At 50.7% G+C, this 27,737-nt stretch overlaps 3 protein-coding genes across 9 annotated transcripts; 1 reads left to right on the top strand and 2 right to left on the bottom strand.

The window, feature by feature from the left end:
• Window positions 1–150: 150 nt before the first annotated feature.
• On the bottom strand, window positions 151–10,731 carry LOC114862952 (skin secretory protein xP2-like). Of its 3 annotated transcripts, XR_008695727.1 has the most exons (15): window positions 10,387–10,731; window positions 9,558–9,717; window positions 8,835–8,904; window positions 8,333–8,657; window positions 6,949–8,238; window positions 4,880–5,221; window positions 2,915–2,962; window positions 2,586–2,624; window positions 2,194–2,490; window positions 2,032–2,064; window positions 1,869–1,928; window positions 1,258–1,791; window positions 956–1,112; window positions 793–876; window positions 151–718 (listed from the first exon to the last, which is right to left on the bottom strand). XR_008695727.1 is itself a non-coding variant. In XM_041072454.2 (14 exons), exons 4-13 carry the CDS (start codon window positions 6,991–6,993, stop codon window positions 814–816), a joined length of 1,548 nt encoding a protein of 515 aa, XP_040928388.1. In that variant the 5' UTR covers window positions 6,994–8,238; window positions 8,333–8,657; window positions 8,835–8,904; window positions 10,387–10,731; the 3' UTR covers window positions 151–718; window positions 793–813. The 3 variants fall into 3 exon arrangements, 1 of the variants encoding a protein (XP_040928388.1); XR_008695726.1 differs by lacking the exon at window positions 9,558–9,717; XM_041072454.2 differs by lacking the exon at window positions 9,558–9,717 and having other exon boundaries at window positions 1,026–1,112.
• Window positions 10,732–10,758: 27 nt separating this feature from the next.
• Window positions 10,759–27,724, top strand: naaladl1 (N-acetylated alpha-linked acidic dipeptidase like 1). Of its 5 annotated transcripts, none has more exons than XM_055512012.1 (19): window positions 10,759–11,036; window positions 22,486–22,645; window positions 22,764–22,936; window positions 23,010–23,131; window positions 23,699–23,818; window positions 23,891–24,083; window positions 24,177–24,270; window positions 24,356–24,457; window positions 24,525–24,610; window positions 24,681–24,800; window positions 24,947–25,032; window positions 25,114–25,177; window positions 25,383–25,611; window positions 25,688–25,781; window positions 25,850–25,931; window positions 25,993–26,166; window positions 26,241–26,328; window positions 26,477–26,569; window positions 26,705–27,724. In XM_055512012.1, the coding sequence occupies exons 1-19, from the start codon at window positions 10,880–10,882 to the stop codon at window positions 26,880–26,882; spliced, it is 2,415 nt and encodes an 804-aa protein (XP_055367987.1). In that variant the 5' UTR covers window positions 10,759–10,879; the 3' UTR covers window positions 26,883–27,724. The 5 variants fall into 5 exon arrangements, with proteins under 5 accessions (XP_055367987.1, XP_055367988.1, XP_029020026.1 ...); XM_055512013.1 differs by lacking the exon at window positions 10,759–11,036 and adding an exon at window positions 13,948–14,439; XM_029164193.3 differs by lacking the exon at window positions 10,759–11,036 and having other exon boundaries at window positions 21,753–22,645; window positions 25,383–25,450; window positions 25,520–25,611.
• On the bottom strand, window positions 15,898–21,614 carry erap1b (endoplasmic reticulum aminopeptidase 1b). The gene is made up of 19 exons (XM_029164188.3): window positions 21,395–21,614; window positions 20,511–21,036; window positions 20,286–20,424; window positions 20,085–20,219; window positions 19,890–20,010; window positions 19,634–19,788; window positions 19,422–19,535; window positions 19,203–19,334; window positions 18,995–19,126; window positions 18,792–18,875; window positions 18,564–18,721; window positions 18,347–18,426; window positions 18,089–18,272; window positions 17,856–18,012; window positions 17,596–17,780; window positions 17,360–17,521; window positions 17,126–17,266; window positions 16,936–17,017; window positions 15,898–16,836 (listed from the first exon to the last, which is right to left on the bottom strand). Exons 2-19 carry the CDS (start codon window positions 21,005–21,007, stop codon window positions 16,666–16,668), a joined length of 2,829 nt encoding a protein of 942 aa, XP_029020021.1. The 5' UTR covers window positions 21,008–21,036; window positions 21,395–21,614; the 3' UTR covers window positions 15,898–16,665.
• Window positions 27,725–27,737: the final 13 nt, after the last annotated feature.

Below are 27,737 nucleotides of genomic sequence, written 5' to 3'. Positions count from 1 at the left end.
TAGTGAAATTAACTTGATTAGAAGTCTGGTTTAATCTTTACGGATTGTTCTACGATCCTCTTAAAGGTAATGATGAAAAGACCTTTGTATTTACAGCTTGATGTAAATTAATGAACGGGGATTTTAAACTATATTAAGTGAAACACAGCATCACGATGAGTTACAGCTTTATTTCATGAGACCACAGACTGAACAAACGGCTGCTGCACATCATGTGAACTACAATAAAAAAGTGTGTGTCGGCATCAGAGTCGTGTGATGAAGCCCTTGGTGGATGCTGGGACCTGGACGACAGACGGGCTGGGGTGCAGCTCTGCTCTGACTGAGGGATTTTGAGATGTGAATTAAAAAGAAGGCTGTAAAAAAGCCACATTAACAGATGCTACAGCGTCACAGCATGAAGCAAAGTGTTATGGAGACCAGGAACGTGCACAAAGACCAGGCACAGCTTTTTAGCTTCTCCTAGAAATTTCCACTTCTCAATAAGTTCTGCTGCTAATATAAGTTCACTGTAAGAAATACATATTGAAGAAAAAAGACTATCTTTGTTTCCGTGTCGGCACCAATGACAAGAGTCTGTTCTGCTGCCTTGCTGCAGCTGGTTCACATCTGGACAGGAAAGGCACTTCAAAGTGTGGATGTCCCTTCAATTTCCTGACAGTTCTGTCTTACGTCCGCTGCTTGACTCAAGGTGAAGTTTGTGAGTCCCCCAAAATGACTGAAGGAGAAAGAGAAGAAGACTCAGTCAAGGAGTAAAACTACAACATGAGACCCAGAGCGCGTGAGACGTACAGAATGTGGGTTGGTGCAGCTCTAGCCTTCAGTGGAGACCTCTGCAACGACGTGTCCGTTCACAGTAGCTTCAGCCACCGTCTCCTAAACAGCAAAGACACATTTACTGGGTGCACCTGAGCTAACCTGACACAGAAACACACACTTTCAGTCTGGACTCGACCTCTGCCAGGGTCAGAGCGTGCCAGCGTGTGTTCCACCTGTTCACACACTGGACATGTGGAGTCTGTTACCGCTGAGACGAGCTGAGCCGACTCCACAGTGAGCTGCGTCTGAGCTGCATCGCACGATCCTGACTCGGGCTCCTCGGGCAGCACGTTCTGGAAGAGAAATGAGGAGCAGTGAGGAGACGGAGCAGTGAGGAGACGGAGCAGTGAGGAGGCGGAGGGAGCACCAAGAAGAACAGGAAGGAGAGGCACCTATGTAGCACAACACACAGGGCCATAAATGTCTATGGGAACTTACCGAGGGCTCGACGTCTGCAGGCTGAGGTTCAACAGCAGGCAGAAGTTCGGCAGCAGGTTGTGGTCCGGTAGCAGGTTGTGGTCCGGCAGCAGGTTGGGGTCCGGTAGCAGGCTGGGGTTGGGGTCCGGTAGCAGGCTGGGGTTGGGGTCCGGTAGCAGGCTGGGGTTGGGGTCCGGCAGCAGGTTGGGGTCCGGTAGCAGGTTGGGGTCCGGTAGCAGGCTGGGGTCCGGTAGCAGGTTGGGGTTGGGGTCCGGCAGCAGGTTGGGGTCCGGCAGCAGGCTGGGGTCCGGTAGCAGGTTGGGGTTGGGGTCCGGCAGCAGGTTGGGGTCCGGCAGCAGGCTGGGGTCCGGCAGCAGGTTGGGGTCCGGCAGCAGGTTGGGGTCCGGTAGCAGGCTGGGGTCCGGCAGCAGGTTGGGGTTGGGGTCCGGCAGCAGGCTGGGGTCCGGCAGCAGGTTGGGGTCCGGCAGCAGGTTGGGGTCCGGTAGGGGCCACGTCCTCAGGGTCCGTCTGGACGTCACCTGTGGCCACATGGTCCTAAAGGCAGCAGCACATTGAGCTGTTAGGAACGGCTGCTCTGACGTGAGGCGTCCTGGTGGATCTGATGACTCTACCTTCACTGCTGACACACATTCAGCCTTTTCCACCAGCGTCTCAGAGATGTTTTCCTGCACCTGGTTGAACATTACTCATATTATATATTATGAAAAATATTTCTATCTGTTCCTACTCGCAAAACGTTACTAAATAAAGCTGTTATTAGAAAACATAACTCACCACTGGGATGTGAAGAGACTGGACAGGAGAAACCTGAAAAAGTTAAATAGGTGAGAGTTCTTTATAAAAATGATCCTTTCCACACGTAATAATTATACAGTATAAACAGAAATAACATTAACCTCAACAGATCTTTTCCATTACGTGAAAAGCAAAGTGCACCTGTGTGAGTGTGTCAGGCTCAGCAGGGACTCCAGGTGCGTGGTGTTGAACCAGCGCTTCTCCCGCAGACCCCTCTGCTTCAGGCGCCCGCTCAGGCCCGGGTTTGTGCGCCTCCACTGGTTCTGCCTCCACCGGGTCGGTGGGAAGCACTTCCGCCACCTCTGCTCCCGTCACAGGCTCCGACACGGCCTCGACTTTGACCGGTGCCTCCACCTTCTCCTGCACCTCCGGGACGCCTCCTTCCTCCTTCTCCTGCTGCGTCTCTGCTACGCTGACATGACTACGACTACATAGAGGCTGTAAAGACACAAAAAGGCACACATGTCTCACATAACATGCACCAAACCCACAGTGTGGAGACTGTGCAGAGGTCACAGGGAAGATCACCTCACCTGCTCGGCCTGAGTGGTTGTGACTGAACCATCGACCGTCTGCACGACACAGAAACAGATTATGCATCGTATTCACAACAACATCAGTGTGTGAGTGGAAAACACAGGCACTGAAAGATCAGCAAATCAAGCTTTTATTGTGACAGTACGTTCTACTCTTCGTCTTGAGTTATGTGCTGCTGTTATTAGTTCTCACCAGTGGAATCTGCTCGGGGCCTGTAGGACAAGGGTTGAGGGAAGAGGAGGGGTGTGTGTGTGTGTGTGTGTGTGTGTGTGTGTGTGTGTGTGTGTGTGTGTGTGTGTGTGTGTGTGTGTGTGTGTTGATTTACATCAGGTTCAGCAGCAGGCGCCATCAGGGGCTCAGCAGGGGGCGACACCTGTGAAGGCGATGGTTCACAAATCAGCAGAACAATTATGAACATAAATGTTTTATTTAATAAACCCTCATGTTGTCAGTTATATGTGAAAGCCGATGCTGCTGTGCTCCTGAATTATCGTTACACGTTGAGTGTGCGGAGGGACAGGTCCTAAGAATGTGCCTTGAGCGGAGCGTCGTCGTACTGAGCTCCACAGCGCCGTGGGCCTGGAGCTGTTTCACTGGAGCAGCAGTGAGCGCCTCAGCAGCTTCACCGTGTCCTAAAAAGGAAACGTTTGCCAAAATGTGTTTCCAGATAATAAAGTAGGACTGGACGTCTACACGAGCGGAGCTGGAGCCGGGAACACTGGAGGAACAGCCGGGCGCCGCCTCCCTCTCCTCAACAACCAACAAACCAAAGCCTCGGCTTCAAAAAAACGGATCTTCTCCATTGCTTCACAAAAGATGTTTTATGACGTTGGCTCTAAGTCGTCGTGTGCTGTGTTGTAAAAGAAGTCGCTTTTCGCAGCCATCAAACATCTGGCCGTGGCCTAAATGTCCACTGGCGACGCCGTGTGTGTAGTCAAGTGTGTTTAGCCGTGGCGGCGTTCGCAGGGAGACGCATGAATATTGTATCGTATCTTCACAATCTGACAGTGAATTATTTAGATTGTCTTCTGCAAAGTAGGACAAGTCTAGTGAGTGCAGGCGGTTCCTGGTCAGAAACCAGCATCAGAAGAGCAGGAAACACTGTACATCCTATAAGACACACACACACACACACACACACACACACACACACACACACACACACGCACACACACACACGCACACACACACATGCACACACACACAGAACACACTCACACACACACACACAAACACACACACACGCACATGCACACACATGCAAGCACCCACCCAAGCATATCAAACTAACTACACACCAACAAACAGATGATCCTGTTCAAAAATAGTCTGAGGATTGCGCGCCCCATTGTCCTGTCTGCTCCCATCAACCACCACTAAGAACGGAACAAATGACAGACACGTGCTTTGACGCGTGCACGTGATCGGACAGGTTTGCCAGACAGGGTCCACAGGCTGCAATGGAGAACAGGGTGTGAAGCGGTTGGAGGTGGAGGCACCACCGAGGAAGTGAATCGTCCAATCAGGTCCAGCAGGAAGGAGAAGCGGCCGAGCAGGTGTGGGTCGCTGAGCCCAGTGGTGCCACGGCCCTTATTAATACATGAATGCCCCGCACTGGAGCGTGTGTGTGTGTGTGTGTGTGCGTGCGTGTTTGTGTGTGTGTGTGTGTGCGTGCGTGTGTGTGTGCGTGCGTGTTTGTGTGTGTGCGTGTGTGTGCGTGCGTGTTTGTGTGTGCGTGCGTGTTTGTGTGTGCGTGCGTGTTTGTGTGTGCGTGTTTGTGTGTGCGTGCGTGTTTGTGTGTGTGTGTGTGTGTGTGTGTGTGTGTGTGTGTGTGTGTGTGTGTGTGTCCACGTAGCCTGCAGCCTACTGGCACGCAGAACATTTTGTTCTCTCATCCCTTACGGCTGCAAAAACAAGCTCAGCATGAACATGACTTAGAAACATACAGGATGAACACATGAACCCTTTTAGAAGCGTCTGCAAAGAAAGTTGCTTAATGACGGACGCACTTTTTATGCAGGTGATAACGCACAGAGGAAAATGAAGCAAATCTAATAGAGGATGTGAGATGGCACGAGATCAAAGCGTCTGAACGGATACAGAACCACATCGGCCTCCAACGAGCAGCTCATTCACTGGAACGAGCTGCGTTCACCTGGAGGGAGACGTTCACCCTCGTGTTCACGACAAGCTGATGCAGAAGTCACAAGGAAAAAAGCTCATCGTGGCGCGATTTGAGGGTTCCGCTTTAATAAATGCCCTGTTCAGACCTGTGTACAAACGTTCTCACCTCGGTTCCTGGAGTGAGACGCTCCACGTCTACAGCAGCTTCAGCTGATGCTGTTCCTGCAGCCTCCACCTCTGCCTCTGGCTCAGCGGGGGGTCCTTTCACAGGCGGCTGTGCTTCTTCCCTGGGGGTCTCCAGAAGCGGGGCCCGGGCTGGGTCCCCTGTGGCCCCTGCGGCCCCTGTGGCCCCCGCGGCCCCCGTGGCCCCCCCGGCCCCCCCTGGGGCTGGCGTTTTGGGGGCCTTCTTCGGAGCCGCTGCAGGAGGCGTGCGTGCTGCGACCCGGGCGCTGGCTTTGACCGGCGGGCTGTTGGCGTGCTGCTCCTCCAGGGCTCTCCTCTGCGCCTGCTGCAGGGGACAAGGAGGGGAAACATGGGGGGGGGGGGGTTAAACCTCGTCTCCTTCATTCGGCTGCAGACGGTTCCAAGGGTGACCCGCGTGGCTCGTTTTGTGGGCGAGGTTCCTAATAAGCGGTCTACGGAGTCTGCAGGATCTCGAGGAGCTGCGGGGTCCAGACACTGGTGCTGCTGGTCTGCAGCTGACGCCGGCAGATGTCTGTCTGCAGGAATGCCAGGCACGTGATCAGGTCCCGCTCAGGTCCAACATGTTTGCTAGTTCGGGACAAAACCCCCCTCGGGCTTTAATGGAGCCCAGCGCAGGGCGGGGCCGGGTAACTGGGAGTGGGCCCAGCACAGCCAGTTAGATAATGGGAGCTAATTACTGGGATCAGAGCGGTCCTGACGGGTTTGGTGAAGCGGGAGTGGAAACTGTGCGAGTCAGCAGCACCGGTGGATGCGCCGCGGGACAGACAGCGGCGCTAAGCACATCATAATCAGCTTATAATCAGGCTACAATCACTCCCCGAACACGCTTTTGTTGGGCTGAGAGCCTGTTCGACGGAGCATGTGTGCGTGAGAGCATACAGTATGTCTGCGCCCGTCCAGCCGCCACCATCAAAACAACCCCTCCCTCGTCCCCCGGAATAGTTCTCATTCCCACACATCCATTCATACATTTCAAACCATAAAAGGCTCAGGAAGCTATTTCTGATCAGAGTGAGGGTTCTAACGAGGCACGTGCCCAAAGGGGAAACACTTGACTTGACGTCTTCCAGTGGCTCCGTCCCTTCCTGTGCTCCTCTATCGCTGAGGGAACCGGCGATAACAGAGCTGAGTGACTCCAGGTGCCATTTTTATCCCACTCGCAGACGCCGAGAGCCTGCGCAGACGGATGCAGGGCATTCCTCCGGCCTAAACCCTACCAAATACAGTCGTGTGGTGTTGTGAGTCAACGAGTGAGCGTCCAGCCAGAGGCCGGGGGGGACGGGTGGGGGAGGAAGAACTCCACAGAACCCCTGGTGGAGCCACGGCGTGTTGTGATCTGAGCCGAGGTGACGGCGGCGGCGGCGATGGAGGAGCTGAGCTTTGAGGAGCCGGAGCCTGTGGTTCTCATTCATTATGAACCCGTCCTCCTCTGCCACACCCACCGCTTCTGAGTGTTCAGACGTGATAGTGATGATGATGATGATGGTGATGATGATGATGATGATGATGATGATGATGGAAGCAGTGGGGCCAACGTGAGGGGACACAGTGCGCGCCGCGTCGCTGGTGTGGTTCAGTAGCGGTTCAGACACGCTCGCTTTGCGGAGGAGAGCTCAAATCGTGCACACTGCGCACGAGAGTGCGTTCATTTAGGTTCTGTGTTTAACAGACGGTCGAGGTGAGTCGCTCCAGTGCAGTCAGTCAGAGATGACGGCGCAAGAAACGCAAACACCAACTTACAGTCCCGTGACTGACTTAAAGAATGGGTCAAATGTAGGCGTCGATTATATTAAATTTGCCATAAACATGTTGCATCATATTTAGAGTTTTACATTTAAGCATTGTGCATCAATAGACAGTAAAACGCGGAGCTGCATCAGTTATTTACGCGTCTGCAGATTCAGAATCGACCGCCGCAAACTGTCAAAAAGGTCCTTTGGTGAACGGTACCGACGAGACCGAAGCTACGTGTTGGAACCGAGCACGCTCTAAATGGGTTAGGGCGAGAGGAGCGCGCGCGGCGCCACTTACCGCCCTCCGCATGCGGCGCTTGTTCTTCTTCCTCTTGCTGGGCATCGTACAGGTTCGCACGACGCGCACACGGCGGATCCTTATAAAGGCCCAGTGTCTCCGGCACGTTTACACCGAACCTATGGGAGAAGTGGGATGAAAGTAGGGGGGCGTGGAGAGACGCGCGCGCACAGACACACACAGACACGCGCGCGCGTTGCAATGTAGACATTGCTGCCTGTCTATCACGTGGCACGTGCATCTTTGGGCAGAGAGTTAAAAAAGTTATTTTTAGCTGTATCTTTTATTATAAGAAGATTTTTTTAAAGTTTCAAAATATCCTGTTTTCTTTCTTTAACAGATTTAAATGTTTTGTTATTTGCTTATAAATCACTGTAACCAAAAATACCAAAAGCATGACCTTGTGTACTGGGCAAACTGGTTGAGGCACAAAGGGAGTTTTAGCAGCTGTTAATCAGTATTTTATTACATTACCTCACTAACGTGGTTAAAGCAAAAGAGTTCTTATTAAATGCAATTACTAAAACCTTAATTATATTTTATAACTGTGTGTTTTGATGTACATTTTCCTTGTACATACTCCTGACTAGAACAACTAATTCACCAATCACACCTGAAATCACAGTCAGCAGTTATCAGTAAAATAATAAAACCGCCTTCTCAGAGTGGTAATAAAAACTCAGTTAAACTGAGCAGCACAGGCACCGCGAGCATCGGCCAAGTGGGAAACGTAGGGGCTTCACCACCACATGCTCCTATCACAGAGCAGCAGGGGGTAATGTGACCACAGGAAGAAAGAGAGACTGTGTGAGCCTGGTGCTTTAGTCCATCTTCATCTGCGCATCTCATTTTTGGTGCAACAGTGGACTCTGGTGGCCCAAAGACAAGAAAGAATGAAACACAGACACGCTGGTCTTAGAAAGTTATTTACAATTTGCTTCCAAAATATATCAATAATTATTTCTACATGATATAAAAAGAAGCACATAATATATACACAAAGACATTTTTCTATATTCAAACCAATATACTTTTATACAAAATTTTGATACAATTGCAAAACAACGTTTTTCATTGAATAGTGAATTGGTCCAAAGTGAACAGAAAGAAAAGGTTCCAGGACATAAAACGTCAGTCAGCAATAAAACTAAAAGTCAAGAATCACACGTTGAAAGTAACATGTTTCTTGACTTTGTGTCTTTTATCTGTGTAGGAAGGAGGTGACACTGGATACACAGGGAGGTTGTAGACAGTGTAAGGAGGGGGCTGGTCATCGGGGATACACGCCAGCTGAAACACACACACAGACACACACATCCAAAGGTAAGAGCACGCAATAAGCTGCAGTCTGTATGTGTGGAGTCGTATCTTTTGCTTGAGTCACCTCGCTGTACGCAGGCGGGGGCTCGCAGCGGACCGCGTTGCTGTACTGTGGGGGCGCCGAGGGCTCCTGCCTGTAGTGCTCCTCCTCATCTGGCAGGGACATGGTTCTAGAGAAGTGGATGAAATAAATGGAAGGTGGCTGCCAGTCCTGCTCGCCGCTCCTCCAGGACTCCCTCTCCCGCTCTCTCTCCCTCGCCAGCTCCATCTCCCGCTCCCGCTCCCTCACTCTCTCCTGCTCCCTCTCTCTCTTCCGCTTTCGTCTGCAACTGTAGACCTTGCAGAAGATGGCGCAGAGCAGGACTGTGAAACCAAGGCCCAGGAACACGCTGCGTGGGGAGACATATAGAGATAGATATGTAGAATACATATAGTAACATTGTGTGATTAAAACACATTGGTAAAAGGGGAATCCGTGGCAGTTGCCAAGTTGCTGTATTGGCTTGAATTTTGTACAGGTGTCCCTAATAAAGTGAAAAGCAAATACAGGAAGGAAATGAACTTACGGTACAAGAGGAGGAGGGGAAGTCATGCTATGTGGATAAATTGTCAGTGGACCAGAACAACAACGCAGACCTGAGGGAGAAAAAGCATCCTGGGCTTTAGAATACATCAATTCAATGTGTTATTATGTTACATTTTATATTCCTCTGTAACTGTTTAAGGATGTTCACGATATGTTATAAACAGTAAGGGATTCAAAGTGTATGAGGACGTCAGCAAAGTGTGTGGCCCCAAGGTCTTCAAAGACCAACAAGCCAACATCTGGAGCTGACGCTGTTGTTCAGTAAGTCATAGACATTATTTTGGCAATTTGGAGTTGCTCTATATAATTTAAATTGTTATATATTGTTTATAATTTAACATTCACACACACACAACACATTATAAAGTCAGTTGGATTATAAATACAAAGTTGAAAATGAATGAACAATGAACAACCACTTTAAATCACAAGTAAAACTCCTGCCACATAAGTCTGGACCAGAACAGCGACAGAGAGCTGCTGGCTCCTTCAGGCTTAACTATGTTATACAACAATAGTCATAATCAGGTTCATCACAGGCTTGGATGAAATTTATATGGAAGTCATACCATCTGCCACATTCACAAGGACTGCCTAAACAAATAAACAGAACCGAATCGTCCCATTTACTCTATGATGAGACTCAGTTTGATGCGTTTCTGGTAACGCAGCAGTCGCTTCAACAGAGAGCAGAAATACGGACCTCAGGCTCTTAACATGTGCTCAGAGACAGCTGATGTGCTCTGTGACCTCACTGGATCAGAGTACAGTTGGTCTTGTGGGTGATCTGATGAGAGGTGGTGTTGGGTGGTGTCAGTGGTGAGAACGTGCAAAGACCAGAAATAAATTATTCTGGATCTGATCTACAGAAACACAATCAGAAGTTGAGTTCTTGTTGTTCTGCTTGTACAGCATGATTATGATTGCATGCATCTGCTTCATCAGTCAGATAAGTGTGCTTTATTAGTTTGGGCCCAAGTGCAGCAGCGACAGGACGTTTCCTGTAATAAGTAATAAAATCCAGAGGTTCCTCTGAGTTCTCATGAGAACGCTGAGTCACTCCTGGTTCTTTGAGGGTAATGACGCCATTCTTTCATCCTGTATCTGCTGGAGGCCTGTGGACGTGTGAACTCACCATGTGCTAAAGCAAAGCCTGACACACGCTGGACTTCGGTCTGAAGCACAGGTCAGAGCACCAGAAACACCGAAACCTACATTACCCACAATGCAACATGCCCCCGATGCCAAACATATGACGTTGGTCAACGTTTGCGAACCCAAACAGAGATAAACCCCAGTGACCCGCTGTGACCGTGATCCAGCAAATCACGCAGCTGTTCTGTGCGATCCAAGGTTCGGTGCCATCTTCCTCAGAGAGCAGTGAAGTTTGAATCCCAACAGTTAGACAGAGGACGAGTGAATGTTGGGATTCATATTCATGTTCACAATATCAGACACTGTATTAAAAGCAGTTTCTTTTATAGTCCACTATAAAAGGGAAGCGTTTCGAAATTCAGAAATAAGTCACTTACGATGTGAGCGATGTCCGAACGTTCAGCAATAAAAAAGTAAATAAAAGTTGACGATCATCAACGGTGAAATGCCGCCGAGTAAAACAACTGCGGTGGAAGAAGTGGATGATCCTGAAATGTCAGAAAGTGACAACTATGCGGAAGGAGGAGACAGTGCTGCTCGATTTACTGGAAGTTAAACTGCTGCGCCCCCAAAAAAGTAAAAAGGAAAAGCGAGGAGCGGATTTCGACATGGGAGTGGAGGAGCGTACGAGGTCCCGTGAGGGACATTCTTCACTTATCCCCTACACCCACAAGTTAAACTCAAGTCATCTGCTTACTGTACTCAAAACCATTCACGCAAGTGGAATGCTTTCATACATGCAATTGAAATAAATTAACCCCAACCATCAAAAGCGACCACAGTAAGTGACCGCTGCTGTCCCGTCACCAGGAACATGACTGGACATAGTAAAATGCCTGCAGATGCCAATGTGAGCGGTTTCTGACTGTTATGGGCTGGCGACGGCGACCGAGCCAGCAGCCGGGACAGGCTCCAGCAGCCGGGACAGGCTCCAGCAGCCGGGACAGGCTCCAGCAGCCGGGACAGGCTCCAGCAGCCGAGACAGGCTCCAGCAGCCGAGACACCTTACGAGAAGTACTGCGGTCAGGTGAGCCTTCACTTCAGGGGACGCGGCCGAGCCTACCGCCCCTTTATTACTACATTTACGGTACGGTATGCTTTGTCCGTTCGGGATTCAGCAGTTAGCCACAGCAGTTGGTCCGCTCATCAGCCTGCACTGATGTTTACGGTACCGGTGACGCAAGTACCGAGGAGCTGTTGGACCCAGTGACATTAAAGCTACTCTCAGGAGAACATGGACATGAACTAAGTCTGTGGCCTACAACGTTGCCCGTGACGCAGCTGGCACAGGAAAGCTCGCCCACAAGCTAGTTTTACGAGCGCACGAGGTAGTTTGACGTCATCGTGTCGTTTCAAGCATGGTAGTAATTACTGTAGAGCGTCTGTAGCCCTGTAACCCTATGGTGATTGTGCGCATGTATTTAATCTGACAGATCAGTCATTTCAGTGCGTTTTTTTCACGGGGGGGGGGATAAAGGTTTATCTTCACACACACACACACACACACACACACACACACACACACACACACACACACACACACAGAGTGAGAATCAGTTGTTTTAAATACAGTACAAATACAGTACAGTACAATACATCTCTGGCCTGTTGCAGCTGGTTAACAGGTCAGAAAACCATGACTGGACTATGACATAAGGTATCTCCATCAGACAGACGTCTAATTGTCGTTCATTTGGCGCGGCGGTGATTAAGCAACTTTTACAACCATGTTTCACAATAAGGGGAGAGTTCAGTTTGCTAATTCACGGGAACCTTGAACCTCTATGAATCCTATATTTCTATTGATAACCTCCAACCTGTTAACATAATCAGTGTTACTGGACTAACCGAAGTGATAAATGACTAACAGCTGCAATAAAACACGCAGCTCAACGCAAAACGCTGCAATATGACGTAAAATGCCATGTTAGAATATCTGCAGCTGCAGCAATATTATGTTAAGGATGAAAAACTGCAGAAACCCAGCTTCAGCTTAGATTTGATCCTTTACTCAGGCAAGAAATCGCATTTCTGGTGCAACAGTGGACTCTGGCGGCTCGAGGACGAGAGATCAAATGAGTTAAAATCACACGTCAACCACACGACTCCATCGTCCTGCAACTTAAAGGCACATTAAGTGAGTCCGGTCTATCACACTTACAATATGAACAGCCCAGTCAGACAATAATTCAAGCATGTAGGACTCAAAACAACACTGTTTGCAAAACACAACTTTTCTACTGGTGGAAAGCTCATTTTGAATGATAAATAACTGTTTTTCACTGGTCTCATGTCTGAATGTACAAACCAGAGACTCATTTACAACCTGCTTCTAAAATATATCATCATTTATATCTACATGATATAAAAACAAATGCATAATGTAGACACAAAGACTGTGTATTTATTCTATATTTCTAATTTTATTTGTAAATTTACTGTCACAATTTTCACTCATATATAAACTGTGCATATTGTTGGAGTGAGACAATAACATATTATTTCAGTATTTAGAGTCACCTTCGTAGACCAGCTACTTTGTGCAATTTATCATTCACATCACATCCTGAGGTTATTCTTTGATATAATTTGTCCACTTACAGTAAATTTGAATGCTTCTCATTGAGCAGTGAGTTGGTCCAAAGTCGTCAGAAAGAACAAAGTTCCAGGACAATATCGTCAGTCAGCTTGTTGGAATTGACTGCGGATGGTGATGCTAATAGATGGCGGTGGCTTTGATTTAGGCAAATATCTCTGACTCGTTAATGCTTGGTCATGGTTTACACCCACTAATCTAGTTTAATTTACATCATTTTGCCCAAGGTTTGGTCAAAACTTTGGCAAATTAGGAAAGTAGTGCGACCCAGAAACAGAAGTTGTACCTTTGTTGGATAAAACAACACTAATCAATTTAGTTAACTGTCCTGGAGAATGTGCTCAGTGTTTCATCTGATGGAATCCTAGCAGCTTTCATCCTATTGGTGCCGTTACCGCATTATTACCACAGAAGAAGAGAAGCAGCATCTTCTGCTCCGTTGCTCAGTTCGCTCACAGCCATGAGGCAGTGCAATAATCAGCCTGTCCATCGCCCCCTGCTGAGACGCAGTGCCACGCCCCCGAGCCTATGGCTCCGTTTGTGATTGGACCAAGTCTCTGTGGGGAGGGGGTGACACTGGATACACAGGGATGTTGTAGCGTGTGTACGGAGGGGGCAGGTCATCGGGTTTACACGCCAGCTGAAACGCACACACATCCAAAGGTGAGAACACACACACTAAGCTGCAGTCTGGCATAGCTGTATCTTTATCAGAGTCACCTCGTTATAAGCGGGCGGGGGCTCGAAGTAGACCGTGTTGCTGTATCGTGGAGGCGCTGAGGGCTCCTGTCTGTACTCAGACGGCCTGAAGTGGTCCTCCCCTTCCTGCTGTGACGTGTTGCTAGAGTAGGGGATGAAGTATATGGAGGGTGGCCGGCCGTCCTGCTCGCCGCTGCGCCAGTTCTCCCGCTCACGCTCCCTCTGCCTCTCCTGCTCCCGTATGCGACTGCAGGCCTTGCAGAAGGTGGTGCAGAACAGGATGGTGAAACCGAAGCCCATCACGCCCAGAAAGATCCTTGGGTGAAAGCGTGAGAAGAATGGAGAGATGTTTGTTTGTTGTTTGACGATGAGGGACCGATGCAACAGAGACAGTGATTAGAACGTTTAGCTGAATGGTTGAAACATTACAATCACCTCATGGCGTCCACTCAGATCAGTAATAAACACATTAGAATAATAAAGTGACAGTAGAGCTGTTGGGTTTTTATGGGAAAAAGAACTGGAACAGTAGTAACTTTGAAATGAAGACGTTTATGAACCAAGTGAACAGTTTCTTACTCTAGAATAGGAAGAGTACCCATCATGAAAGTCATGTGGACAAACTATCAGTGGACTGGAATGGAAAACGAATCACACCTGGAGGAGAAAGAACACAACACTGGGCTTTACGATGAAGTCTATGTCTTATTACCACAACATCTTATCCTCTGTTGCTGTTCAAGGATCACATTCACGCTAAAAGCAGATTCCACTTTTTTTTCTCTTTCTGGTTCAACACGAACACAGACTTTGAACCTCACCATAAATGTGTGTTTTTGATTTTATTGCTTACCTGGACTCGCTGCTGCGACCATAATATAGGTATAAACCACCATCTCCTGAGCTGCAGTATGGTTTACAGTCAGTCCGTCCACCTGCACTGGCTGGTGTTGCTATACAAACATGATCACACTTGTTCCCTCCGAACCGGCCAGGTAATAAACAGGAAGGGAGCCCGTGTATGAGGAGGTCAGAGCCACAGCCAAGCGCGTGGGCCCAATTACATTTGGACTAAACTACTCTCCAGGTCTTCAAGGACCAACAAGGCAACATCCGAAGACAACAGTGTTGTTCAGTAAGTCACAGGCATTATTTTGTGCGTGAGAGTTTATAATTCACCGTTGTCACACACAAGTCATTATAAACTTAACTGGATTATAAAAAAAGTTAAAAATTAATACCTTCATTATGGCACAATGAACAACAAGCTTGAATCGTGAGTAAATTCCTGCCAGTGTGATCTGAAACTTTAAAATGGATTTCAGTTCCTCTAAGTGAGTCTGGATCAGTCAACGGGTCAGAACAGCGCCAGAGAAGCCGCTCCTCACAACAAGAACCATGATCGGGTTCATCACAGGCTTGGGTGCCATTGATATGAATGCGTTTTACCATCTGCCACCTTGACTCTAAGAGCAGACCTTAACAAGGAGTGAACGGGCTCCTTCTCCTCTTCACTTTTTAGATGTTGAAAGAATTATTAAAATTAAACTCACAAGACTAGAGGTCTAACTGAGGACAAACACAGTCAGCAGCTAAAGTACAAAGAAGTGGAAGTACTGCCTAAACAAATAAACAGAACCCAATTTGTCCCGTTTACTCTATGATGAGACTTTGATCCGTTTCTGGTAACGGTCACTTCAACAGAGAGCAGAACTGCCTATAATAAGACCCATTGTAATACTCCTGTAATGTACCTAGTAGAACACTCAGGCACTTACCTGGGCTCAGAGACCGCTGATGTGCTCTACGACGGCGAGGGCGACCTCACTGGATCAGAGTGCACTTGGTCTTGTGGCTGAGCTGATGAGAGGGCGGTGGTGAGTCCCAGCGTGTACATGCACTGGACAACGTGCAAAGACCAGGAATGACTTATACTGGATATGATCCACAGAAGCACAATCAGGAGTGGAGGTCTTCTCCCTTTGTTGTTAGTTTGCTTGTGGTTCTGATTGGCATTATTTTGTATGATTATATACTCCCACATGTGACTGTGTGTGTGTTACATCACTCAGGTCAGTGAGCTTTATTAGTTCGGGCTTAAGGTCCAACAGAAGATTTTATGGCAGCACTCGAGGTTTTTACAAGGATGATGGCAGCGCCAGGACGCTTCCTGTAATAAGTAATAAAATCCTGAGGTTCCTCTGAGTTCTCTTGAGAACGGAGTCACTCTTGGTTCTTTGAGGGTAATGACGCCATTCTTTCATCCTGTATCTGCTGGAGGCCTGGGGACATGTGAACTCACCATGTGCTAAAGCAAAGCCTGACACACGCTGGACTTTAGTCTGTAGCACAGGTCAAGCACCAGAAACACTAAAACCTACATTACCCATAATGCAACATGCCCCTAAGGCCAAACATACGTCTGCTCAACGCTTGCGAACCCCCAGTGACCTGCTGTGACCCTACGGTTCAGAGCAGGTGCGAGTTAACCAACTCACAAAACTGGAAATGAAACACTAGAATCACACAACGGCAACCAAATGCACAGGTAACTCACAAAGTGCAACACTGCAAAAACAAATATAAACACAAATGGAGTCCAAATTAATTTTATTGCTCAATATTTAAACCAGCAAACAAACACTGAAAACAACAAACAATTTCTATAGTAAAAACATTAAATTTCCTTAAGAGCATTTGTTTAGCATCAAACCAGACAGAATGAGTGGATGTTAGGGTTCATACTGTGTCTATGTTCACAATATCAGACACAAATATAGCATTGTAACCAATTCCTTTTACTGTCCACTATAATTCAGCAGCTTTTGGGTAAGAATTATGGACTAGCTTTAATTCGTTCTTAGAGGAAGTGCCTGGTACAGTATAGTCAACATGAAGATGAAGACCTCTTTTTTCAATTATAATTGTTGATGTGTTTTAATTGTTTCATACTATGTCTTTATTTTTTATTGTTAGCACTTTGAGATTCAATGAATCAAAAGTGCGTTACAAATCCATTATTATGTATTTTTACTTATTGATTGGATTGATTGTGAAAAAAGCCATGAATCTGCAGTGTTCGGCACTAAGGTCACTAGGTCTCCCACCACTGTCCAACATTCATTTCATCAGCGTCTGCGGTTACAGAACAGCATCACCCTTAAGATGCACACACACATTAAACATTACAGACGAGTGTTCAGGTTCCACCGCTGCTGCAGAGAGCAGTCAGTAAATAAAATACACTCGGAGGCTCAGAGACACTTCCTGTGGTCTGGGATCTCCTGAGCCGCTGGTGCTGGTGGCGGCTGCCACCTCACCTGCAGGGGTTTGTTTCTGCCAGACTGCGTGTGTCCTGGGGCTACAAGTCTTCATGGACCACTCTGCGGCTGTGTTTGTCCAGCCAGGCCTGCAGCAGAGGCAGGTTGGTGTCCATCCAGCGGATGTTTTCCTCAATGCTCTCGTAGGCTTGCTGGATGCACCTCATCTCGGAGCCCGTCTCCTCACTCAGGGAGCCGAAGAAGCTTCGTACCTGAGCACACACACATCAAAACGCTGTGTGCAACATATGTTTGACGTCCAAGTAACAACAACTCTCGGGCTGGATGCTGGCTGACGTGGCCGTGTTTACCTCATCCAGCATCTCTCTGGTGGAATACTGGTTGGTCACTCCGTTCACCATGTAAGATACGGTGTTAGAGCCCAGGTCAAACCTGCCGTTTGGAAGGACAGACACTGAGCTTGCAGACATGAAAGGGCTCTTTTGGTTCGGTGTTAAAGCTCAAAGCTCATATGTCTGGTTAAAAGTAAAAATGACTGACTTCTTGATCAGAGTGTTCCAGTGGGCTCGGAGGAAGTCCCAGGCCAGTTTGTAGCCGTGGGGGTTCCTGCTGACCCCCACTATCACGTCTGGGAGGTCCTGGGTCTTCATCACCTCACCATGCAGGCTCTGCTCCATCATCCTGTGGAGAAACACAGGAACAGATAGAGAAATGACCAGTCCGTCCACGGTAACAAGGCTTGACTGATGCGTCCCACTCCCACCGAGCACACACCACTTGAGCTTGTCCTGCAGCGGGCTGAAGGACATGGCGCTCTTGTAGCGGCTCTTCACCGACATTTGCAGCGAACTGCGGTACATCTCGAACAGGAAGTCCCACCCCTCTGGCGTTCGAGCGCCAATCATGAACACAGCCATCGAGACGTCGACGGGGAGGCTAAAAGGCAGAAGACTTCACTGTAGGAGCCATTAATGAAGCGGTTCTTTATTAAAAGACCGTCGTCTGCTGACCTCATGCTGCCATCGGAGTCCTTCCACTCCTTAAACACCTGCGTGGCCTTGTTCAGACACGGAGCATAGTTCCTGACGCAGGCAAACAGCAGCAGGTAACTCCTCAGCATACGCTCAGACACTGATCCTGAGTCAGTCCACTCCTGACGATCAATCAGCCCCCGGAACAGGTTCACGATGTAACCCTGAGAGACAACGTGGCCAGTTTAGACATTTTACACAAACATTCCACAAGTGATGAGGGTTGATGCGTCTCTAACCTTCATCTGGTTCTCCAGAGCAGCCATGTCCCTCTTCTCCATCAGCTTGTACAGAGGTACGAGCTCCCCGAAGCCCTGGGTCACAGCCATGATCTCGGTCTCTCTGGACAGGTACAGAGACAGCTCCAGGGCCGTGTCCAGTCTCACCTTCCCTACACTGCGAGGCAGCAAAGCAAACCTGCTGTGGTACGGTGGGGTGGGCTGCGGGACAAAGCACCGCCGGCAGCACCCACCTGACCAGCTGGAAGACGTTGTGGATGAGGCTCGCCCTGTCGTTGCCGCTCAGCGCCGTGTGGTTGTGCTGCAGCAGCTTGATGATGGGGCTCCAGCCGTCGCCGGCGTAGTGCACCATGTAGTAGCCGCTCATGTTCACGTTGAACTTCACCCAGTCCACCTCGCTGGGCAGGTGCAGGACATCTGGAGGAAATGAGGGGATGTGAATGAGGGTTATTGGGAAGAACGGGGTTCATCACGCTGGATGACACGCCCACCGTGTTTGGTCTTGAGCAGGAAGCGGTGGACGGTGTTGGACTCGCTGGTCACGTAGGTGAGTGGGATCTGCCACAGAAAACTATTCACACACGAGTTATTAAAAAATGATTCAATTCAACGACTGAAAATAAGAATGAAGCCTTAAATTCTATTATTGCTGTGATATTATTTCAGCCTCTTCCGTCGTATGAGCAGTGACTGGTGACTGATGTTTACCCTTCAGTGAGGGAGGGGTCGTCTGTCTTCAGGTAACGCTCCTGACTCAGTCTGACCTCCCGACCTTTGACCTCCACAGTGAGCAGCGGGAAACCCTCCTGCAGAGTCCAGGTGTCCATGATCGCCTTGACGTCCAGCTCGTCGCCCGAGTACCATTTCTGTGTGCACACGAGTGAAAATTAGAATGAGGTCTAAAGAAATGTGCACAGGACAGGATTGAGAACCCACCGAGGCTTCGGAGGAGAGGCCGCGCTTGGAGCAGAACTCCTTGTGCTCCAGTCGAGCTCCGTCCAGATCATCAGAACGGCAGATCTGGATTTGAGGCACAAATCAAGCAGGCACACATTTAAGACAGGCACAGGCACATTGGGACCAGTCATTACCCATCATGCATCAGTGCTCCAGCTAAAAGCACTGGCTGTTGAACTCACATTAGTCAGGCTCTCCCACAGGTGGCTGTTCACTGTGTTTTGGTAACTGTAGCGCTTCAGGTATCGGATGATGCCAATTTCAAAGGCTGTGGGAGTCAGGAAGTCGCGCAGCATGTTGAGGATACAGGCTCCCTGACAAACACACACTTATATGAATATTAATAAATCTAATACTTTCTGATTTCCTGTTGATTTTCCTTGAACCAACCTTGTCATAGGACACATCATCAAACATCTCCTGGATCTGGGTGGGGTTTTCCACTGGAGTAGAAACGGGGTGGGAGGAGCTCAGCGAGTCCACCTCCATGGCCTCAAAGCACTTCCCCAAGAAGAAGTCGTCCTGAGGAAAAGAAAAGGAACGTGTGAGGCTTGAAAAAGGAATACAAATAACAGCATCTGCCGGACGTATTCTCTGATCCACTCTCACCACGTGCAGCTCTGGGTAGGTGATGTCCAGAGAAATGAACTCCATGAACTTGGCGAAACCCTCGTTGAGCCACAGGTCGTTCCACCACTCCATCGTCACCAGGTTCCCAAACCACTGCACACGCATGAGAACCGGTGAGCACGCGTCTCCGGGCGGAACGCAGCCGCTGAGCGTCGCCGTGGACCCGGCGGCCGGCGCCGCAGGCCTCCTACCTGATGGGCGAGCTCATGGGCGATAACCTTGGTGATGGCCAGCTTGTCTGAAGCCGAGGACTTGTCCGGGTCAAAGAGGAGGCCGGTCTCTCTGTAAGTGGTCAGTCCCCAGTTCTCCATCGCCCCCGACTGGAAGTCAGGGATGGCAGCCAGATCTGCAGAACCGGGTCGGGAGCGCGCAACATCCTCTGAGTCACCTGCTAGTGATCCACTAACATTTAGCTCCAGTAACATATGAAGGTGTGTTTTCACTGACCCTGTTTGGGAAGCGGGTAAGGAATGTCAAAGTAGTCATCGTAGAAGTCCAGCAGCTTCACAGCAGCATCCAGCGCGAAGGCCGTCTGGTCGATCTTCTCTGCGACGGCGTAGACCGTGATCTGAGGGGAAACAGAGGCGGTAACACGGCGACGCGGCAGCTGGTGACCCGGCACCAACGGGAGAGCGGCCCCACCTGGACCCCGTGCTGGGTGACCCTGCTCACAGACAGGAAGTCGGACACGATGTAAGCCACCAGGTAGGTGCTCATCTTCACAGTGGTGTCAAAGTGGTCCTCCAGCAGGCCGCCGGGCAGCGCCACCGTTTTCACCTGGGAACACAGGCACAGGTCACACTGCTGCACAGCCGTGCGTGGGGTCTACGGACGCTCGGGCACCTTGGGCATGTTGGAGACGGCGATGTGGCGCGGCTCGCGGATGATCCTTATGGTGAAGTTGGCCTTGAAAGCGGGCTCATCGAAACAGGGGAAGGCTCCTCGAGCAAAGGTGGCTTCGAACTGCGTGGAGGCGAGGACTCTGAGGATGAAGCAGAGAGGGTTCGATTCAACGCAAGAGGGGGCGCGCGACGAACGCGGCCGCGTGCGGTCGAGCGCAGGCCTCACCGCACTTCCCCGCTGCTGGTGCGGTAGCTGCTCTTGTAGAAGCCGTGGAAGCTGTCGGACAGGTTGGCGGCGAACTCCAGCTGGACTTCGTACCTGCGGCCTCTGGTCAGCGCCGAGTCCGACAGGAGGCCGAGCAGGTGGAAGCGGGGATGCTCCAGCACGCGCAGGGGCCGGGCGCCCTCGGGCGCCAGCAGCAGCGCGCTGGAGATGTGCAGCCGCTTGCTGTGCAGCACCACGGCGCTGGTGTCCTCCAGCACCTCCAGCTGGATGCGGACCACGCCGCTGAAGTCCAGGGAGGTGAGGTTGGGGTGGAGGCTGAGGTCGTAATGGAGCGGGGAGACGGTGCGGGGCAGCCGCATGCGGTCCCAGGGGAAGGGCTGCCCGTTGGTGGCCACGGGGGCGTCTCGGGCTCCCGCCCGGTCCGGCAGCTGTGCTCCAGATGTGAGAGGAGCGGCGGCACTCAGCAGCAGCAGCAGGAGGACAGGAGGTGGGAACATGGTGACTGGAAGCGGAAAATCCTCCCAAACTGGGAGCAAAGCAAACACCAGTATTAGGAGACGGTAGAGCTTCATGGAGCTGGTCCTGGTTGTAGTGGACGCATTCTCAATGGATCATGTTACATTCTTATTGTAAAACTCTAAGACATTGGTCTGAGGCTGAATGGTTAAATGAACTAACGTCAAACCCAGGAAGGAAGACGATAAACGCATGACAACAGGTGATCTGACAAAGCGAAGCTTTCGATTTCAGTTATTTCCATACAGTCGTGAGAAAAAGACGCCATTTTATAAAACGGACCCGCTGAGTGATGTTTTAAACATTGATATCTACATTTTTTTTTCTTTTTTTAATTACGCATGTTATCATAGAATATTTCCACTCACCGCGTCGTCTCTTACGCGTGAAAACGGCGCAAACGACTCAAGAGTGAAAGTGAAAGAGGAGCAGGAGGAGCTGCTGCGTGACGGGAGCCTGACGGAACCGTGGAGCCGCGGGCCCGTCCGGGTCTGTGGCACCGGCACCGGCACCGGGTCTGGGTCAGCTGCTGCTGTGGCGGTGACGCACGAACCGCTGCGCCGTGAACGTCAGGAGCAGAAGGAGCGAGACAGAAACAGAGACCCACTGTGGACAGGAAGTTCCGTGTTCTGAGCTGCGGGGACGTTTTTAACCACTGGGGGTCGCTGTTGCTCTGAAAACTGTACTTAACTTAAATTATACAAAGACTACGAGGAAAAACAGCCTAAAAGTGTTGTAAAAAGTTCACCCTCTCTTCATTCAGAGAAAACAAGCATTTTACACCTATTATATGTGTTGCAAGCAAAGACATGACGCACATAAATACTGATCTGTGACCATTTTGTGGTCCAATTGGTGTGAAACTTATAAATCTGCTAAAACAAAGTACTGGGTTTGTACAACTCACTAAATCAAACTGTGTCACTGAAGGTTAATTGGGCTCCGTGGACCAAGGTCTCACCTGAAATGTCTCCTCATTTTTCAGTTTTGCAGGTCCGTCATTAAGCAGATTGTGTATAAACAGAGAAAGAGAACATGCATTTCTAAAGACTTCTCTAAATCCAATTCACTTCTCTTTTGCTGATTTTCTTTCTCATCCTGCACTTAGAGGCACTTTTACATGCTGAACAGCCTTGGAGCACTTCCAAATCACAATCTGTAGAAATTGCTGCAAATTAAAGGTTTCAGATTAAATAAACAAGGTGGCCCTGAGTATCTCCTGACATGTAATTACATAGTTTTTCGAGCCTGTTCCACAAACAGGGTTAAAGTCCAGCTCATCTGCAAACATTAATGAGTAACCTTTACAATGAGCTCACCTGCTTATTGGAGGCCGCTTCAGCAGATGTGCTGGAGTTGCAGCGATTGCATCGACGGCAGCCCAGCTCGGTGACAGAGGATCTCGTCCCAGGACAGAGAATGATCAAAACGCTGCTAATTGGCATTTTATGTGGCGCAGCCGCGCTGACCATCGGCATCCTCATCGGCCACTTCGGCATCACCAAGAGCGGCAGCTCGGCACCACCCTGGCTCCAGGATGTGGCGAAAGACGTGGACGAAAGCCTGATTGAGACGTTCCTGTCTGAGGTGAACACTCTCCGCATCGAGGAAAACCTGAGGTGAGCTCATAAATGATCCACCTGTATTTCGTCATCCTTTTGTATCTGGCATTTAAAGGTTGCTTCTAAATGCTCGTAGTCGCTCCACTGACTTGACCCAAGCATTTCCTGTGTTCAGGGAGTTGACCCGGGTGCCCCACATGGCCACCACAGCTGGAGATGAGCGGACAGTGCAGCTCATGCTGAAGAGGTGGCAGGACCCTGAAACGGGTCTGGACCGGGCCTGGAGAGAGGAGTACCTGGTCTACCTGTCCTTCCCTGACCCCAAGAAGCCCAACAAGGTCACAGTGGGTGAGTCCACCTGCGACGGGGATCGCAGCACCTGGACTCAGCCCGTTTAGCTCTGTGACCATGCTCGTTTCAGTGGGTCCGTCCGGCGATGTGCTGCACGCCATCAGGGAGAAGGAGAAGCCGTACACAGCGGAGCAGGAGGATCCGGAGGTGGTTCAGCCGTACGCCGCCTACTCCCCCGCCGGACACGCCAAGGTACGAAGCTCCGTCTGTGTCCAACTCTGCAGGACTCCACACGCGGTGACTGCATGAAGGCGAAGATACTTACATTATTGATGAATGACTCACACCTCATGCTTTCCTGTGGTAACCTTTACTAACGTCTGAGGGGACAGACAGGAGAAATACATGTGTCACTCATTAATGCATTCATTCATTCATGTTTCGCCTGTTTTCTGTTGTAAACCTGTTGGACTCGCTGGGTCCTGTGTAAATCTAAAGTTTAAGTGGAAAATGATCGCACTGATGGTTTTTACAGGTAATAAAATGCGCTGACCCGTTTCTCTTATCAGGTGTCGTTGAGCTTATCTTCAAGTTATGTGGACACAGTTAGACCACTAAAAGACTCACAGCCTTCCACATAAACATCAATTTCAAAGACGAGGAGGCTTTGATTAGATTTTGATTAGACAAAAGACAAATGGAAAAGATTCTTATGGAGATTTCTCTCGTGAGGAATTCCACTTCCTAACGGTCCAGTTTAGATGTTTTCAGCCTTTAATTCCTACCAACTGAACTCTCGCTGGCATTCTGTGCTTTCAGGGGAAGCTGGTTTACGCCAACCAGGGGACTCCCAGCGACTACGAGCGCCTGAACCAGACGGTGGACCTGGCCGGAACCATCGCCATCACCAGATACGGCGGAGCGGGACGAGGAGCCAAGGTGGGTCCAGACGCCACGCACCGCTCAGCGCGTCCGCCGGAGCCGCGCTGAGCGGGTGCTTCGCGCCCGCAGGCCGTCAACGCGGCGCCGTACGGCGTCGCCGGCGTGCTGGTCTACACCGACCCGCGGGACATCAACGACGGCGTCACGTCGGACGCCGGCGAGACGTACCCGCACTCCTGGTACCTGCCGCCCTCCGGGGTGGAGAGAGGCTCCTTCAACGGCCAGTTTGGAGACCTGCTCACGCCGTACCTGGCTGCCAAAGGTGCGTTCACTGCCCGGAGCAGGCGGCCACACACACGTGACCATGGAAACAGGCTCCTATTTGCACCTGTGAATGCTGTGCTTCCGCTTGCAGAGGACACCTACCGGATCCCAGCAGAGAACGTCACAGGGATTCCTCCCATTCCCATTCAGCCCATCGGATATGAGGACGCCTACGTGCTCATCTGGTGTGTGGTGGGCGCGCGTCCCCGTGGAGCCGACTCGGCCCAGCGGGTCCACTCACGGCTCCTTTCTCCTCTCTGGGTCCATCAGTGCGCTGGATGGAGACGCCGCTCCGCAGAACTGGCAGGGAGGATTCAACTGCACCTACAACCTTGGCCCCGGGTTCAAACCCACGTCCGCTTTCAGCGCCAGGTAAAGAGCCGCGGGTCAAAACGACGGCCTCCACGTGTCTCCTCCTTGAATTAAATGTCGGTTCCAGTGACGTGCAAATGGACATTTTCAACTATGAAGAGAAGCGGAACTCCTCCAACGTGATGGGCGTGATCAGAGGGAGCGTGGAGCCGGGTGAGGCTGGACCCAAACAAACAGCCAGGATCCGTTTGGGTTTGTGTTCTGAGTGCGTCCGCGTCCACAGACAGGTACGTGATCTATGGGAACCACAGGGACAGCTGGGTGCACGGCGCCATCGACCCGAGCAGCGGGACCTCGGTCATGCTGGAGCTGAGCCGCGTTCTGGGCCGGTTGGTGAAGCAGGGTGAGTCTTGGTGGGCGGCGCCGGTCCGGTTGGTGAAGCAGGGTGAGTCTTGGTGGGCGGCGCTGGTCCGGTTGGTGAAGCAGGGTGAGTCTTGGTGGGCGGCGCTGGTGCCGGGGGAGAAGCTGATCTGTTCCTCTCTGCGTCAGGCAAATGGAGGCCGCGCAGGTCCATCATCTTCAGCAGCTGGGGAGCAGAGGAGTTCGGACTCATCGGATCTGCAGAATACACAGAGGTTCTGTTCAGTTGCTGTTCGGTCATTCTCCAGGATCCGGGTCTGTTAATCCTCCGCTGAGCCGTCTCCTCTGTTCTGCAGCAATACTTCACCAAGCTCAGCGAACGCACCGTCGCCTACATCAACGTGGACATCGCTGTGTTTGGTGAGAACCCCCCCCACACACACACACGCACGCACGCACGCACACACACACGCGCACACGCACGCACACACGCACGCACACACACGCGCACACACGCACACACACGCACACACACACACGCGCACACACGCACACACACACACGCACACGCGCACACACGCACACACACGCACACACACACACGCTCTCCTCCCCTGCTCCCCAGGCGGCGCCACGCTCAGCGCGGCCGGGATGCCGTCGGTGCAGAACGTCATCTTCACAGCTGCCAAACAGGTGAACCGTCACAAAGCGCCGCACGCCGCTGCAGCGGAACCGCTCACGTTCGGTCTCTTCGCTCCGCAGGTCGCCGCTCCCGGACGAGTGTCCACCTCCGTGTATGAGAACTGGCTGCGGTTCTCCAACAGAACCAGCCCGGCTCTGGGACTCATCCCCAGGTGACGAGCTGCAGCTCGGTCCGTCAGATCCAGGTCCAGGGACCGCTCACTGGACCAGCTCCGTTTCCCTTCACAGACTGGGCCACATCACGGGAGCAGGGAGCGACTACGCGGCCTTCGTGCACTACCTGGGAATCACTGCCATGGACTTCTCACACGCATACGACAGGGTAGGACTCATTCACTTCATGTACCGTGTGTGTGACCGTGAACGCGCCTCTGACTGTGACTCCTCCAGACTAAAAGCAGCGCTCGGACCTACCCCGCCTACCACACCGCATACGACACCTTCGACTACGCCTCCAGGTTCATCGACCCAGGTGAGAACGCATGTGCTGCTACGTGAGTGCCCACGTCACCGCTCCACCCGTGTTCCCTCAGGGTTCTTGAGCCACCAGGCGGTGGCCCGAACGGCAGGGAACGTCCTGATCCGCGTGGCCGACAGCCTGCTGCTGCCGCTCAACTGCAGCGACTACGCAGAGACCCTGGAGCAATACCTCACAACAGCGGAGTCTCTGTATCAGGAGCAACTGAGTGCTCAGAAAATACCCATGGGTGAGAAGAGGCCACGCGGACACGATGACACGGAACCGACATCAACAGCTGACAGTCTGACTGCATCGTTTCAGAACCACTCAAACGGGCAGTGGCCAACTTCCGGAGTGCAGCGTCTCATTTGGATCGAGTTATCGGTGCTTCAGACCTGAAAAATGAAACGTGAGCGCAGCACGTATGGTCTCGCACGCACACACGCGCATGCGCACACGCGCGCGCGCGCACACACACACACACACACACACACACACACACACACACACACACACACACACAGCTGTCTGTTATAACTCTCACCCTCTCTTCACAGACCTCTGAAGGTCAGAAGAATCAATGACCAGCTCATGCTACTGGACCGAGCCTTCTTGAACCCACTGGCCTTCCCAGAAAAATACGCATACAGGTGAGAAAGCACTCTGAGCTGTAACGAGACACATACTGACATCGACTCACTCCTGTTTCACACTCTGGACTGGTGAAAGTAAAGTAATCTGCGTCGTTGTGACTCATTTGTGCATCACGCCTCTGTTTCCTGTAGACACGTCATCTGGGCCTCCAGCAGCGCCGGCCAGCCGACCTTCCCGGGTCTCGCCGATGCCTATGCCCAGGCCGAGTCATCGGGTCAGTCCAGAGACTGGGAGAGGGTCCACTATCAGCTGTCGGTCCTGACCCAGTCCATCGATGGTGCTGCCCAGACCTTGGTCGACGTGATATAGACTTATTGGGTCTCGTGGGTTTGGATGCTGAGCTGTAACACCCAAACCTGCCACCAGGGGGCAGAGCGAGTTGTGAGACAATCCTACTGCATAAATCGGCAGTTGAGATTATATGTTGTAATCCTGATAAGAGAACCATGTGACAAGACAAAGCCAGCCACTCACCTGAAGGTGTGCCAATCAGCACTAACTACTGTTAATGAATTTACTCCAATTAAGTTAATGAAAAAATTTGATGCATTTGTCAGAAACAACAAAGACGACTCGCCAGTCGCAGAGTTTATTCTTTTAAATATACATTTTTTTTCTCTCCCCCATTAAATACCCCCCCCATCCCTCCCTCCCTCCTCCTCCCCCATTTCCCCCTCACTCTCGGTTCTCTGCTTTCGCTTTACCCCCTCCATAGAGAGACTGAAAGCTCGTCCGGCTGAAAAACACACTCTACTTTGTGCAGTATATTGCTTATTAAGACATTTGCGAAAACATAAATTAAAAAATACTACAGCTCGTCTTTTTTTCCATTTTCTGCTCCGACATCACACTGCTCTGAACAGAATCTAAAAAAAAAATTAAGTTTTAAAATAAGAAAACACCACAGTGTCCCTCAGTCTGGCTACATACACTGAACTGGATTCCCCTGTTTCACCTACACAGTGGTCTTTACTGCGACAAGACGAGATGTCCTGAGCTCGGTCAAATCAGTTGGTGGCTTTAATATTTAAGTCAGGAGACGTCTGATCAGCCAATCTGAACTCGGCCTGAACGTTACTAGTGTTTGTGCCCCTGCTCATCTCCTCCCTGCAGGTCAGTGCAAGTGTGTGAAGGGGAATAAACACCTGATTATTCACCTCACCG

The sequence above is a fragment of the Betta splendens genome, chromosome 9, assembly GCF_900634795.4.
Source record: "Betta splendens chromosome 9, fBetSpl5.4, whole genome shotgun sequence".
NCBI lineage: Eukaryota > Metazoa > Chordata > Actinopteri > Anabantiformes > Osphronemidae > Betta > Betta splendens.
Note: the sequence above shows the minus strand (reverse complement) of the source record. Positions and strands in the feature narration are given on the sequence as shown.

Bases quoted from the DNA above. Each gene is read 5' to 3' on its own strand.
- LOC114862952 (XM_041072454.2), bottom strand. From the start codon at position 6,993: ATGCCCAGCAAGAGGAAGAAGAACAAGCGCCGCATGCGGAGGGCG. The intron at 1,929-2,031 runs GTGAGTTATGTT...ATGTTCAACCAG, and splicing joins AGTCTCTTCACATCCCAGTG to GTGCAGGAAAACATCTCTGA. The intron at 877-1,025 runs GTAACAGACTCC...TTTGCTGTTTAG, and splicing joins CGGCTCAGCTCGTCTCAGCG to GAGACGGTGGCTGAAGCTAC.
- erap1b (XM_029164188.3), bottom strand. From the start codon at position 21,007: ATGTTCCCACCTCCTGTCCTCCTGCTGCTGCTGCTGAGTGCCGCCGCT. The intron at 17,522-17,595 runs GTCAGCAGACGA...TCTGCCTTTTAG, and splicing joins GACTCCGATGGCAGCATGAG to CCTCCCCGTCGACGTCTCGA. The intron at 17,018-17,125 runs GTCAGTCATTTT...TCCAAACGGCAG, and splicing joins TGGAACACTCTGATCAAGAA to GTTTGACCTGGGCTCTAACA.
- naaladl1 (XM_029164192.3), top strand. From the start codon at position 22,320: ATGAGTAACCTTTACAATGAGCTCACCTGCTTATTGGAGGCCGCTTCA. The intron at 24,801-24,946 runs GTGAGTCTTGGT...TCTCTGCGTCAG, and splicing joins GGGCCGGTTGGTGAAGCAGG to GCAAATGGAGGCCGCGCAGG. The intron at 25,178-25,382 runs GTGAGAACCCCC...CCTGCTCCCCAG, and splicing joins CGTGGACATCGCTGTGTTTG to GCGGCGCCACGCTCAGCGCG.